The sequence below is a fragment of the Rhinatrema bivittatum genome, chromosome 5 (genome assembly GCF_901001135.1).
Source record: "Rhinatrema bivittatum chromosome 5, aRhiBiv1.1, whole genome shotgun sequence".
In the NCBI taxonomy this organism is placed as follows: Eukaryota; Metazoa; Chordata; class Amphibia; order Gymnophiona; family Rhinatrematidae; genus Rhinatrema; species Rhinatrema bivittatum.
The window spans coordinates 312,633,588-312,649,505 of record NC_042619.1 but is presented as its reverse complement, the minus strand read 5'-3'; the positions used below and the strand labels follow the sequence as shown (position 1 = coordinate 312,649,505).

Here is a 15,918-nt window from a genome sequence, read left to right as displayed (position 1 = left end):
AGCTCGGCCTGCAAGCCACACCTTCCAATTAAACAAACACTTTTTTTTTTTTTTTTTTAAACTTGATCCAAACTTAACTAGAGAAGCCAAGAGGCAAAGAAGAAGAGAAAAGGGGAAGGAAAACAGTGAAAACAAGTTTGCTTACCGTAAACGTTGTTTCCATAGATAGCAGGATGAATTAGCCATGCTGTCATGGGATCTGTCCATCAGGTCCGGGAGGCGGAGCTTGATAAAGCAGAGGTTGATTTTTGTATCCTCTGCGCCTGCGTGTGTGTTCCCGCGCAGGCAGATCTACTCTCCTCAGTCTGTGATTAAGCAGTTGAAGTGTTTGAAGTACTGTGATTGCCAGGGTGGCGGGCGGGTCAGCATGGCTAATTCATCCTGCTATCTACGGAAACAACGTTTACGGTAAGCAAACTTGTTTTTTCCCGTCGATAGCAGGGCTGAATTAGCCATGCTGTCATGGGAGTCACAAGCTCCCCATTCTATGATCGGAGTGGCAATCACTTATTATGCTGTGCTGCAGATTGTAGGACTGTGCGACCTAAACTAGCATCTGCTGACGTCTGCTGATCTAGACAATAATGTGTAGTGAAGGTATGTAAGGAAGTCCAAGTAGCTGCCTTACAAATGTCTACTGGTTGAATGTTTCTGAGATGAGCCCAAGACGTCGCTAGGGCACGAACTTGGTGAGTTTTTGGCTTACATGAGAGAACCTCATTCCTTTTGTCATAGCAGAACTGAATACATTGGACTATCCAGCTGGAAATAGTTCGTTTGGAGACTGATTGTCCAGGTGCTTTAGGATCGAAAGATAGAAAGAGTTGTGATGGGCGTGTCGAAGAAGACGTCCTATTTCTGTAATAAGCAAGTGCCCTCTTACAGTCCAGGGTGTGAAGCAAAGCTTCCCTTGGCGTTGTATGTGGTTTTGGAAAAAACGTAGGAAGTTCTATACTCTGATTAAGGTGAAAGGCAGAAACAACCTTCGGTAAAAATGAAGGGTGAGTTCGAAGAACCACCTTTTGGTGAAAGAATTGTAAGTAAGGTTCATAGTGTACTAGTGCTTGCAACTCACTAACTCTTCTAGCTGATGTGACTGCTACGAGGACTACCACCTTCCAGGTAAGGAATTTTAAGTGTGCTGATTCCATAGGTTCAAACGGAGGAAGCATGAGTTGTTCCAATACTATATTAATATTCCACGGAACCAGTGGTTTGGTCGTGGGGGGGTCTGATATGTAGTAGACCTTTGAGGAAACGGGCAAGCAAAGGGTGAGTTGCTATAGAGCCTTGCTTATATGGCTTGTGATAGGCCGCGATGGCACTGAGATGGACTCTAATCGAAGTCGTGGCTAGGCCTGTTTCAAATAAGGAATGAAGGTAGTCTAGCAACCGTTGAGGCGAACAGTCCATAGGTGACACCTGTTGGACTATACACCATGTAGTATACCTTTTCCATTTATATTGGTAATTGCGTCGGGTAGAGGGTTTCCTAGATTCCATTAGGATACGCTGAGCCTGAAAGGAGACATTCTGTTCCGTTAGCACCCACCTGTCAATCTCCATGCCGTCAAGTGTAGGGACGAATGCAGTGGGTGTAACAGCGTTCCCTGGTCCTGCAATAGCAGATCTGGGCGTTGTGGTAGTCGTATCGGTGTGTCGCTGGAGAGGTGCAGTAGGTAACTGTACCAGGGCTGTCTCGGCCAGGCTGGAGCAATGAGGATCATCTGAGCCTTGTCCAGTATGCATTTTTGAATTGTTCTGGTGATCAAGGGAATGGACGGAAATGCATATAGCAGTCCCGACGTCCATGGAATGAGGAAGGCATCCTGTACCAGCCGGAACTGGCTTGGACGAATGGAACAGAACTTTGGAAGCTGGGCATTGAGTTCCGTCGCAAATAAGTCTATCTGTAGCGTGCCCCATTTGGCAAAAATGCCGAGCAGTACTTCCCTGTTGAGGGACCATTCGTGTGGGTGGAAGATTCTGCTCAATCTGTCCGCTCTCGTGTTTGCTATACCTGGCAGGTATGTGGCCTGGAGATGTATGCAGTGCTGGTGCGCAAATTGGAAGATGAGTAATGCTTCCTTGCAGAGGATCCAGGAGCCCGAGCCTCCTTGTTTGTTTATATAGAACATCGCAACCTGATTGTCTGTGTAGACCATGACTCTTCGGCCTTTCAGAAATTGCTGAAAAGCCTGAAGAGCGTTGCGAATCGCTCGAAGCTCCAGTAAATTTATCTGCATCGTTTGTTCCGTTGGTGACCAAAGACCTTGTGTCTCGTGGACCTCTAGATGTGCCCCCCAACCTTTCCGAGAGGCGTCTGTTGTTAGAACAAAATCGTGCATTGGTTGTCGGAATAGAGCTCCCTTCACTAATGTGGACGGGAGGAGCCACCAGGTTACATCCCTCTTCATTTCTGCGGTGAGGGCAATTGCCTGTGTGAGTGGTTGGGAGTGTTGACGCCATTGTCGTTTGAGTCCCCACTGTAGCCGTCTCATGCGTAACTTGGTGTTCGGCACTAAGAAATTGGCGGCTGCCATGTGGCCAAGAAGAACTAGGATTTGTCTGGCCGACGAGGCTGGTCTCAGTAAGAGGTTGCGCAGAAGCTTCTGCATTTGCACTTGGCGGTCCTGTGGCAGATATGCCCTGGATTGGGTGGTATCCAGATACGCTCCTATGAATTGTAGTTGTTGTGTCGGCGTTAGGTGAGACTTCTTGAAATTTACCACTAACCCCAGTTGATGCAAACAATGAAGTATTTGATTGAGATGGCAGAGAAGGCGGTCCTGTGATGGCGCTACTACTAGCCAGTCGTCTAGATAAGGGAAAATTGTCATAGCTCGTTGTCGGAGATGAGCCACCACCACTACCATGCACTTGGTGAACACTCTGGGTGCCGCTGATAACCCGAAGGGAAGTACCCTGTATTGGTAGTGTTGCTGCTTGTAAGTGAAGCAAAGGTACTGCCAAGAAGAAGGATGGATTGGACTGTGAGTATATGCATCCTTCAGGTCGATGGAACACATCCAATCGTTGGGTTGCAGTAAGGGTAGGATTGATTTCAGGGATACCATCTTGAATTTCTCTTTTATCAGACATTTGTTGAGGTCCCTGAGATCCAGAATGGGTCGGAGGCCCTCCGGTTTCTTGGGAATTAGGAAATATGGGGAATAGAATCCTCGATTGTAGTTGCTCGAGGGTAATCGCACTATTGCCTTCTGTTGGCAAAGGTGTAATATCTCCGTTTGGAGTTGTGGATGGTCCCGGGACGGCCTGAGGGCTAGGACGTGTGGAAGATGTGGTTTGAACTGAAATTGAAGACGATAACCTTGATTTACAATGTCCAATACCCATTGATCCGATGTTATTTGATCCCAAAGCGCAACACGGGCTTGGATTCTTCCCGGCGGCGAAGGGGTGAGTGATGGTGGCTGCAGGCTCAAAAAGACTGAGTGGCTTTAGGAGCAGCTGACTGCTGTTGCGGTTGTTGGCGCTGCGCGCGTGGCCTGCCTCTGCGGGGCAGATTAGATTGTTGCTGTTGATGCTGCTGCCTCTGATAAGGCTGATACGCCTGGTAGGTTTGAGATCGGTATCCTGAATATTGATGGAAAGGTCTTCTGCCGTAGGCGGATCTACGTTGGTAAGGATAAGCCCTTTTCAACGGCTGATAATGTGTCTGAGAGTGAAGGGATTGAACCGCCAACGCCTCATCTTTAAGTTTACCGACTGTTTCCTGTAACTTCGCTCCAAATAGGTGATCACCGGCACAGGGAAGGTTGGCTAGCTTCCCGTGCACATCCTCTCTGATGCAGCTGGATCGAAGCCATGCCGTCCTACGAGCTGCTATGGCTGTCGCGGAAGCTCTTGAGGAGGTCTCCATACCTTCGTAGACTGATCGGAGCAGGTGTCTGGAACATTCCTCCATATCATGTAGGGTTTGAGGTGTCTGAGCGCCTACAGTCGAAAGGAATCCTTTAGTTGCCTGGATGCAGTCATACAAATATTGCACCATATAAAACTGGTGGTGCATAATGCGCGTGGTAAGCATCGAGTTTTGGTATATTTTCCTTCCTACTTCATCCAGATACCTATTGTCCTTACTTGGCGGATAGGTAGTATGGATTTTTGGCTTCTTAAACCGCTGCATAGCGGACTTGACCACTACTGATTCATGTGGTAGTTGTTGCATAGTATATGGAGCTTCTTTTTTGATCCTAAACTTAATATCTGATTTCCTGGATACCGGTTATATAGTTTGAGGAGTTTCCCACGACTTCAATAGTAGTCGATGGAGTAGGTCATGAGGCGGGAGTGTGGTTGGTTCTCCCGGCACATCGAAAATTTTCAGAAGCCCCAACGTCTCAGCTCTGGGGTCAGGATCTTTTTGAATTTGCAGGTGAAGGATCTTTCCAATCTTTTCCAAAAACTTCGGATAGGAGAGATCTTCCGGAGGTAAATATGGCTCCTGTTGACCTTCTGGAGGGTCGGAGGGAAAACCTGTTGATGACGTAGGGGAATCAGAAAAAGAGTAGTCAGGCTCATGTGATACCGAAACTGCTGGAGAAATCGAGATAGCGCGTTCTGCGAGGGGAGATTGTTTGTCACTAATGTCCTCAAAAGGGTCCGAAGATCCCTGATCTTGCGTGGGGCGTGCGTTATCCTTGTCTATGATAAATGACATTTGAATGGCTTCGTAAAATCCTGACAAGGATTGTGACAGTTGCCAAAAGGCATCCTTTGTGGCCTGTGGCATCACTTTTGGTGCTTTTTGCACTTGTTGATCTTTCAGAGGACTAGATGGAGGATGTGGGCGTTCCCGTCCACCCCCCGAACCTGGAGAAGCGTGCGAGGATGAAAGATATATCGGGGAGTCGTGGTCCTTGCGTTGAGACAACCTTGAGGATCTAGACGTGGAAGGACTGATTTCCCTATGACTTCGATGCTTATGTCTATGGCCCCGGTCTGGATCTCGTTTTCTTCCCTTGCCATGATGAGAAGCTGAATCATGTGAAGAGGTATGAGTTCTCCGGGAGTCGTGTGAAGAGGAACTTGACCTCCTATGTTGAGAACTGCGTGAAGTGGAGCTGTGAGTGTCCGATCTTTTACGTTTGTGACTCCCCTTCTTCGTTACAGATAAAGAATACAACTTTGGATCTCTGTTAGTAGGTAATGACACAAACAATCCTGTCTGCTCCTTCGTCTGCTGCCGTGGTGGAAGGAGGAATGCCTCTTTAGAAGAAGCTAGTGTCTTCATTACCATTTGCGGCTCCGGCCCTTGTATCGGCGCCGCTTGGCCTTCCGATCGCAGAGGAGTCTCAGGCGCCGTATGGTGTTTCTTTTCGTTCTGGCTTTTCGGAGCCGGTTGGTCCTTAGACGCCGTGTGGCTTTTCGGCGCCGTGGTACCCTTGGGCGCCTTATGGCTTTTCGGCGCCGTGTGACCTCTCGGCTCCTTTTGGCTCTTCGGCGCCGTATGGCTCCCCGGCGTCTTGTGGCTTTTCGGCGCCGTTAGGTCGTCTGGCGCCGTGCGGCCTTCCTGCGCCATATGTTTGTCCGGTGCCGTATGTGGTTTCGGCGCCCTGCCGACTTTCGGCGCCGTAATGGTTTTCGGCGCCGACGTGATCTTCGGCGTCTTACGATCGAGCGTCTTGGAAGACGCGTCTTTCGGGCCCTTAACCTTCGGCGCCAACATGTGCCCCTGTTTTTCCGGCGCCATGGAGGCGTGTAGGGCCGGCGCCGACCCCTTTAGTGCTGTGCGGCGCCGTTCCTGCTCTTCTCGCCCCGTGTCTCCCGTAGGGCGCGGTGATCTGGGCCCTAGGCTCGGCGTCGTGTGGCGTGAACCGCCATTACGTCTATGAGGCGATCTGCCTCGCTCCCGGCCTTGACTATCGGATTTTCGGCTATGAAGGATTGCAGGGCCCTGCTCCCCTGTTACCTGGCTATCCGAAAGAGCCTTAGGTGCCGAATATTTTACCTTCTTCACCGGTCCCGGTGAAGAATGGGGCTCCGAAGCCTCAGGAGTGCTTAGGAGTTCTTGAAGTCTGTAGGCCCTTTGTCTTTTCGCCCTGGGGGACATTTTTGCACAAAACTCAGTTAGAAACATCGTGTGCGCTGCCGAGGCACCGGTAGCACCGGTCATGGCCATCGGTGACCGACATCACCCGGTTGCAGCGGCAGCGTTTAAACCCGCTCTTGGACATGAGGAAAGTCTTGCCTCCGCGTGCGATCCCGCGCGCGGAAAAAAACAGACTGAGGAGAGTAGATCTGCCTGCGCGGGAACACACACACGCAGGCGCAGAGGATAAAAAATCAACCTCTGCTTTATCAAGCTCCGCCTCCCGGACCTGATGGACAGATCCCGTGACAGCATGGCTAATTCAGCCCTGCTATCGACGGGAAAACCCTTAACCCCAGGGGGGGAGAAACGTGTCCCCCAACTCGCATCTGCTGGAGTCAGAAAGATACTGGGCTCCTGCAGAGGGTGCACTGACTTATATGTTTACACCCTCCGAGGTCTGTTCTGACTCCATCTGCTGGACGGGGGACATAACCCACCGTCTGGACTGATCCTGGTACGTACAGGGAATAGGTGCTACAACCCAAGAAAGATCTAGGCGTCATAGTGGATAACACATTGAAATCGTCGGTTCAGTGTGCTGTGGCAGTCAAAAAAGCAAACAGAACGTTGGGAATTATTAGAAAGGGAATGGTGAATAAAACGGAAAATGTCATAATGCCTCTGTATCGCTCCATGGTGAGACTGCACCTTGAATACTGTGTACAATTCTGGTTGCCGCATCTCAAAAAAGATATAATTGTGATGGAGAAGGTACAGAGAAGGGCTACCAAAATGATAAGGGGAATGGAACAGCTCCCCTATGAGGAAAGACTAAAGAGGTTAGGACTTTTCAGCTTTGAGAAGAGACGGCTGAGGGGGGATATGATAGAGATGTTTAAAATCATGAGAGGTCTAGAACAGGTAGATGTGAATCTGTTATTTACTCTTTCAGATAGTAGAAAGACTAGGGGGCACTCCATGAAGTTAGCATGGAGCACATTTAAAACTAATCGGAGAAAGTTCTTTTTTACTCAACGCACAATTAAACTCTAGAATTTGTTGCCAGAGGATGTGGTTAGTGCAGTTAGTATAGCTGTGTTTAAAAAAGAATTGGATAAGTTCTTGGAGGAGAAGTCCATTACCTGCTATTAAGTTCACTTAGAGAATAGCCACTGCCATTAGCAATGGTAACATGGAATAGACTTAGTTTTTGGGTACTTGCCAGATTCTTATGGCCTGGATTGGCCACTGTTGGAAACAGGATGCTGGGCTTGATGGACCCTTGGTCTGACCCAGTATGGCATTTTCTTATGTTCTTAAGGCCTGGTGTAATTTTCAGTGTTGCCTTTTCTTAAGTAAGGTGTTTACTGTTTGAGTACTGGAAATTGGTGCTGTTTTGTGTGGGATGTTTACTATTTATGCAATTTTTGTGCAGACAGTATATGTATCTTTCCCTTGTGTCATTCTTAACAATAAAAATAATACTGGGCCTTTATTTTTTATTTCTGCCGTGAATTGTAATGAGCAGTGTATCGCACATGTGAGCGTGGACTGTCAGGTGTGCCACGATGGGAAAAAGGTTGAGAACCACTGCTCTATAGGGTCAAACGCTTGGATCCTCTGGCAGGACCTCTCAAAGAGGGAGCACTGTGCCTGTTTCTTATCCTCCAGCAAATGAGGAACCAGAGAGTCGCCCCACTTACTGACCAGTTTCTCCAACTCGCTGCCAAACAAAAGCAAGCCATTAAAGAGCAATTTGGTGAGATTAGCCTTGAAGGTCACATCGGCCGACCAGTTTCTCAACCATAACAGATGCCTGGCTGCTACTATCGAAGCCACCCCTCTGGCTGAAGTGTGGCCCAAATCACAGCCCTCATCTGCCAAGAAGGCAGCAGCTGGTTCCATAACTGCTCTGAGATTTACTCCAGTCAACCTCCTGAGAAAGAAGCAAACAAAAGTGAGCCACCAAGGAACAACAAGAAGCAATCTGCAAAATCATCATCACAGCTTCAAATGCCTGCTTAACAATAGTCTCAACCTTTCTATCATGAGCATTCTTCGAGGCCGCTCCTCCTTCCACGGAAATAGTGGACGGCTTGGAAACTGCACACACAAGTACATCTACCTTCGGAAAACATAAGCGCTCTCTTACCACAGGATCCAAAGGGTACAGGCCTTCCAAAATCAGACCCCTATTGAAATTCTCTGGGGTACCCCACTCAAGATCAATCAATTCTTGAATGGCTTCCAGCATGGGAAAAAAAAAAAAAAAGAGGAACCTAAAATGGGATTTCTCTTTGACTCAGACACTGAGCTGTCCCAGGAACTCTAAGCATCATCAAGGCCCAGGAAATAGAGCTGGCACTTCATCTCTATGAAAGAACCACAACATAGTTCTATATGGTTCCAATCTTGGGGAGGGGGGGGAAGGAAGGGAAGGAATTTTCCCCATTCTCATGAGAGGCAAGATCATCCAGAGGATCCACTGCCATTCTAGGAGTACTCTGGAGCACAACAGAAGATCTAGGCAAGGTTCTCACCTGCGCCTCTCCTCTAGGAGCATAGGGCAGGGCCGAGGACTGTGCCTGAAGAAAGGATTGCAATTCCTGGAAAAATTCTATCCATGAAAAAGTACAAGCATCCAGATTGGGAGGTACCTGAGGAGTACTCATTGAGCTACCTTCCCCTGAGGAGGAACCAGTTAGGGGAGCTCTAAAATCAGCCACCCCACCTGAGACGTCTTTACCCAGACTCACATTCAGCTGGGAAGAACTAGGCTGAGTGAAATCAGAGGAAGACAATTCACCCTGAGCTTCCAAACAGTGCTGGCACAAATCAGCGGGTACTCCTGGTTAAGACACCCAAATATGACAAGCAGTGCACAGAGAAAGACACTTGGGCTTCTTAGGCACAGGCGATATAAACAGCAGACAATGGGCGGAGCAGCGGCCAAAGGAGTATGTCTAGCTGCCCCCTTTTTTTTTTTTTCCAAATACAGTCACCCAAAAATTATGCGCACAAAACTAAGTACACAGAAAACTTGCGTGCAGAGGCAAGCGTGCGGCCACATCACCTAACGTGGGTGCTCAGACCACAAGGCCCTACTGTGCATCCAAAACCTTGGCGCACAACCTGGATGCACATGCCGGACTGACAATCCCGTAGAAAGCAACCTCAGAAAGCATGCAAAGCGCCATTGCGGCCTACCACACAGCGTGCAGCGAAAATTCTTGGAGCGGGGCCTAGCTTAAGGAGGCTGCGCAACCCGCCAGGCTGCCATGTCTCTTGCCTCCCACAGAGCGAAATGAACATCGGACCGGCGCGTCAAGCACAGAGACCGGAGGAGGAAGCCCTACAACTAAAAACCTCCTGCTAAGTCTCTGCTTTTAAAAAAAAAAAACAAAAACACAAACACTTACCAGAGCTCAGCCTTACCCGACTGAGCACAGAGACGGTCTCCAGCTGCATGGGAAGGGTATGTGCACTCACTGCCATGCTCAGCATCCTGCACCCACTGCCTTTCAGCTGCTCAAGCAGCTAAGTCCATGCCAGCTGAAACCAGCTACTAGACCAAGGCACACATCTGAGGGACCACGAAAATCACTTCATGAATTCTCAACTGGGGGAGTGACCATTTGGTATTACCGCAGGAGAGCGGGGCAAAATTTTTCTTCCCTTTATTCTCTTCTTTAAATTAAAGATCTCCCCACTGGGGATTGCCACGTCCACCATCTGCTGGAGATGGAGAATACTGGCAGGCTGATGTAACTGCAGGATATATATGTGTGTGACGTCAGTTTGCTCCATCTCCTGGTAGGAATGCATTAACCACTTGTTATGGATTCATCTGACTGATTGCTAAGAAACATTTAATTTAGAAGCTAGAAGTGTTTTTATTAACTAACCTGTATTTTCCAAACTAGTCAAGACACATATCCAAAGAACTATAGCTAATGTGCATTAACTCCTAAAATTCTAGACAAATATAAAATGAACAGCAAAGTTTTACCTGCAGACCAGCTCTTTGTGAACGTGAAACTGCCTTTGCTTTGGCCTTTCCACTGTCCTTCCCAGCTTTGCCACCAGCCTGAAAAAGCAAATATTCACATTTTATGAATTCCACGCCTCACAATCATGGAAAATACAAATGTTGGACAGATGCTGATTGTACCACACTTGAACCTGGGTAGGGAGGGCATGTAATCACATTTCCATGTGCTTTCCTATGAAGTATCCTCAAGGCTCCTTCCTCCCACCCACAATCTAAAAATGTATATCCTGTTCGATTGCCCATTCTCGGCATGTAACAGTACAACATACATAAAGCAAGCGTGCTTACCATAAACTGTGTTCTCCATAAATATGATGCATTAGCCATATGATGTGGGCAACATCAACTGACAGCACTGAACGGACCTGTCTTTCTAAGCTCGTAGAATATTTGTTCTACTGAGCAATCAGTGGTAATTACTGGATGGGACCTGCTTCATGAGCTCCCTTAGTCAATTTTAGAGCTAATTCTAGCTAGGAGGTCCATTCTCCAGGGAGGTGGGCAGGTATTTAGCATACTTAACTCATCCTGCTGCTTACGCAGAACACTGTTTACTATAAGCAAATTTGCTTTCTCCATCAACAAGCAGGACTGAATTAGTCATGACATGTGGGGAGTCACAAGCCATAGGCTGCAGCAGAGCGTTTATTGAATAAGTAACCCGGACCCTATCATGGAGAGTAGACTAATGGGTGAACAGGCTAAGCAGAACTGCTTGCCGAAACTGTTACTCAGACTGTCCATGCAAAGGTGTCAACCATGTTGTAGCTTTGCAGATGAGCCAATGATGGCACCATGGCTCTAACTTGATGAGCTTTGATGGTGTCTATCTTATAGGCCTGCTAGCACATAGCAGTGCATATAATATAGTTTGCTAGCCAGTTGGACAAGACTGATGTGGCAGAGTTTTTCTTTTCTAATATGCCAAGGCACTTTTACAATCTAAGGCAGCGATTCTCAACCACTGTGATGCAAAAGCACAAGTTGGTGTGTCACAACCTCCACGGGTAGCATATAGCGCTCCCTGGTCCCATCTTTCCTCCCCCTCCTCTACTCCTATGGAACACAGTGATCTCCTTCTCCGCCTGGGCTGAAAGCATTTTAAGCTCAGGAAGAATGCTGGCAGTAGAGTCAATAGTAGCAATTATCTCACCTATAGAATACCATGGGGGTGGGGGGAGAATGGCTTATCTGTGCAGTCCGGAAGAGGAATTGAGGTGGGCCTGCTTAGGAAAGAGGCCATATTCCTAAGTCAGAAAAAAAAAAAAAAAAAAAAAAGGGAGCAGCATGGGCTCCGAGCCTGCATGGGGACTGATTGAAGAGGAGCAGTGCAGGCCAGAATTTCAAAGAGGATCAGCGTCAACCCCAAGAAAAAGTAAGAGTCCTGTTGGCCATGGGGGCTAGAGAACGATAGGCTGAGGTTGTTTCTGCAAACGAGAAAAAAAGACAGCCTATGTGTGCATCTGTGTAAGACTGAGCATTGGAGACTATATGGGGATATATATATGAGAAAGAAAAACAGCGAGAGAGAAAGGAGAACATTTGCGCTCAACCTCCCTTTCTCTCTGCCTGCTAATCCAATGCAATTCAATCTCTGGGCACCTGGAAATCAAAAGTTCCCAGGAATGGAGAGTTTTTCTTTATTAATCCTTATTAGTTTTAATTATTGGATGTTTGTGTCTGTTTACAAATATTTTATTGGTGTTTGGACATTGCTGTGATTTTTTTAAATCGTATGTTGTATTATTCAGATTTTATGACATATGTATTTATTACATTTGTATGATTTTATTACTAATCTATATTTTATCTTTTTATTTTGTTTGATTTTTCTGAGGAATGATTCTAATTTTCCATTATCGCACTGCATACAGAGTCCGGCTTGTGTTTCCAGTTCAGTTTTGTCTGCATATTTCTGTTTATACTTATGCTCTTTTTCTTCTATATTTAATGAGAGTCCATCTGTATTCTGCATGTATGACTGAGGTATGGTATTCTGCCAGCGAGTAGTTTCTATGTAAGGATCTATAGCAGCCTGGCTTGTTCTATTTTCATAACAGAATGTATATTAGCACTGCTGCCTTTTCATAGGTAAGGTTACTGCTGTTTGCATGCTGGCAGTTACTATTGTTTTGGTATGGAGGTTTACTATATTGTTAATATAATTCTTTTACTCATGGCTTTCTGAGGGCTAAGCCCACACTGAGCACATTACAAAAGACCTAATACCATATGAGTCAAGTTTTTGTTTCTTTTTTTCTTTATTGCAGGGTTTTCTGGTTGGCACCACAGTAGACATGTAAATATAGTATACATGTTGTAGGTGATTTATTTTTTAACCTCGCTGTGTTAGATTTTACACGAAAAATGGCATTAATGCATAATCTTTAATTGTGTGCGGGTGTGCACAAGGTCACCTTATACCCTTGCATCAGCTCTGCGAGGCAAATTTCTTCCCCCACTGAGCTCAATATGTCACAGCTTTTGTCCTCCATCCCTGCCAGAATCCAGCAAGAAATAGCGATTCTCTCTCTTCCTGGACAGTGATAACTGATTCTATCTTCCCCTGCCGGGCCCAAAAGTGACAACAGAAGAAAAAAAATCTTAGTGTCCCCATCTTGAACAAAGTTATATCATTTCTGTTCGAGAGCACTCATTTTTCCTGTGTCATTCTTAACAATAAAAGTAATAGAGGTTTTTGGTTTTTTTTCCAGTCCAGCTGTAAATTATAGTGAGTAGTGTGTGTCACACGTGAGCACCATCCATCAAGTGTGTTACAATGGGAAAAAGGTTCATAACCACTAGTCTAGGGTGTAAGGAGCTCTCTCACCTTCATGCGCATGTAGCCTCAGGAAGAACATAGTTAACACAATGTCTTGATTATATGGAAAGCAGATATTTTCAGTAGAAACTTCAGGTAGGTGCAGAGCATCACCCTAATGCAGTGGAACTGCATATAAGGAAGCTACTTAGAAGCTTCCTTATATGCAAGTTTCTAACAGCTTTCTTAGAAGCTGTTAGAAACTTGAGCAAAGTTGACTCCAGTGGTTCAAATGGCAGCTTCATCAGTTGTGCCAAAACCACATTTAGGTCCCATGAACAGGCAATGTCACAGCTGAAGGTTTAGTATGCCATCAGCCTTTCAAGAACTTGGAAACTAATGGATGAGTGGATATTAGCTTATCCTTTTTGAACATGGTAAGCTGCTATGGAACTAAGATGTACTTACTGATGAGATGCTAAGTCCTGAAGCAGAAAGAGAATGCAAACTCCTCAGCAACTGTTAGGGTCTACATATGAACTGGTACAAAGACCTTGTGAAACCATATGAAAAATCATTTCCATTTAAAACTGTAGGCTCTTAGTCGATTTCCTGGCAGACACTTATGTTCTCAACCTCCTTGGGTAAGGACAATTCAGTGATCTTTGAGCACTCGATACCAAGCCGTTGAGAGAGAGAAGGTTCAAATGAAACAGCTGTCCCTCTTCTTGAGTTAATAAAGATGGATGTGACCCGAGAGGGATCAGAGGACTATGGTACCAGGTACACAAACCAAAACAGGTGTGGAGCTTTGAGAATCAAATCTAGCCTGGTCTTTGAGCACTTTTTGTACTGTTCTAGCTAACAGTAGAATTAATGGAAGAGCATACATTAGATTTGGATTCCAGTCAAGGAGAAAAACATCCTATGCAAATTTGAGTTTGCTAGGAAGAATGCAGAAAAACCCTTTCCAGTTTTCTATTTTGTTCAAAACGCAAATAGGTTGATTGCAGGGCCAGTGCTAGCCTTTTTGCCATCCTGTGCGAACAACTGTTGTGCTGCCTCCCCTCCCCCACTCCTGCATTTTCATTTAGTCTGTGTCTTAGGCTCCACCAAAGACAACCCAGCTCCTTCCAGCAGCCTAAACTTTAAAAACTGTCACCCCCCCCCCCCCCGGGTCTTCACACCTTCCTTCCCCCAGAACCCATGACCGTCCAAGAGTATTAGGTGCCCTGGCAAACCTTATACCCTTGCATCCCACACCAACCCTCTCCACACACACAGTTAAAAATACACATTCATAACAGGTTTTACATGAAAAAATTCTCAAAGTACAGTCTTCTGAGATAAAAAAAAAATATATCACAACATGTATACTATATTTACATGCACTGCTATGGTGCCAACCAGAAAACCCTAAAAAAAAGAAAAAAAAAAAAAGAAAGTCACTTAGAATCTATATGGGCCGGATTTTAAAAGCCCTGCGCGCGTAAATCCGGCCGGATTTACGCGCGTATGTATAATATTAGCACTGCTGTTTGCATGTTGGCAGTTGCCGGCCCGGGGGCGTGGTCGAGGCCTCCGGACCAGCCCCCGGGTTGGGTGATGGTGCGCCAGCAGCCTGCTGGCGCTCACAGATTTACAGGCGTAAATCTGGCAACAAAGGTGGGGGGGGGGGTGTGTGTAAAGAAAGTTCCCTCCGAGGCCGCTCCAATTTCGGAGTGGCCTTGGAGGGAACAGGCAGCGCGCGCCGCACTCGGCGCACGCAAGTTGCACAAATGTGCACCCCCTTGCGCTCGCCGACCCCGGATTTTATAAGATACTCGCAGCTACACGCATATCTTATAAAATCCAGCGTACTTTTGCACGCACTCGTGCAAATTTATAAAATCTACCCCTTTGGCATTAGGACTACTGTAACACGTGTTAGATGTCTGCTTGACCCTCAGAAAGCTCAGAGTAAATTACAATTAAAATATACTAAAGCGTCCCGTTCCAAAACAGCTCTAACTGCCAGCACTTAAAAAGTAAGGATCCTACCCATGAGAAGGCAGCACTGCAAATTTTACACTAGATCATAAGACACCAATACACTTCCTATTAGGAAAATGAAAAAAAAAAAGCAAAAAAAAAAAGCTGCTATAGACCCCTAAATGCTAGCAGAAAACATCTCCTTGGTCACATATGCAGAACACAGGCAGACCCTCACCAAATACAGAAAAAAGAAACCATAAATTATAAACAGAAACATGCAGGCAAAAACTGAATTGGAAGCCACAAGTTTCCATGGTCAGATCACAGGCCATGGTCTGTACCAGAGATAAGTCCAAGGGAAAGCAAGGCGAGACTGAAGACAAGGAAGGCATGGCAAGACAAGACACCGAAGCAGCAACTCACACTACCTGGAGGCAGTCAACCCGCTGCTAACGCAAAGTGTGAGAGTAGAGGGAGGTCCTTTATAGGGTGAAGGCCTGATGACATTGGAAGGTACCGATAGAGATTTCCTGTCGTGGGCCCTTTAAGAAGAGCTGAATGCTGTGCTCGTGCACCTAGTGTGTTGGAGGAGGAGGATTTGGCGTGGCAGCTTCTGACCGTACAGTGACCCGTTGGCAGCATCCTACCATGTGGCCTGTTAGCATCTGACAGCTCAGAGTGGCAGTGTTCCCCAGCCCGGCAGCAAGGGATAAGTGAGCCAGCTTGCAGGGGCAGACCACAAGCCAATAAACAACACAGACTTCAACATCCATGCAGCGAGGTTCAGGGATGGCTGTAGCAGGTAAAAGAGGGAACCCTCTTCCTGGGTCAGTAGGTCTGGGTGGCCTCCCAGGGCAAGCAGAGAATGCATCGAAAACCATACGAGATAAGCATACCATGATTATCTCAGCCATGCAGGAACTTTCAAGATGATCCTGGTGTAGTCGTATGTATTCTTGAACAGTTTTGGATATTAACGGTATCTATGGAAAGGCATAGGATAGGGCTCTTTTCCCATGAGAGAAGAAAAGCATCTGAAGCCTCCTGGTGAGGGCTGGGTCGGATGGAACAGAA

At 46.6% G+C, this 15,918-nt stretch overlaps 1 protein-coding gene across 1 annotated transcript in view; it reads right to left on the bottom strand.

Moving 5' to 3' along the window:
• Window positions 1–15,918, bottom strand: part of LOC115092908 (histone H2A.V) — a 96,247-nt gene that overhangs the window by 62,823 nt on the left and 17,506 nt on the right. Inside the window, exon 2 of the mRNA XM_029604323.1 lies at window positions 10,068–10,145. Coding sequence (XP_029460183.1) covers window positions 10,068–10,145 — 78 coding nt within the window. The remainder of the gene's footprint in view (window positions 1–10,067; window positions 10,146–15,918) is intronic.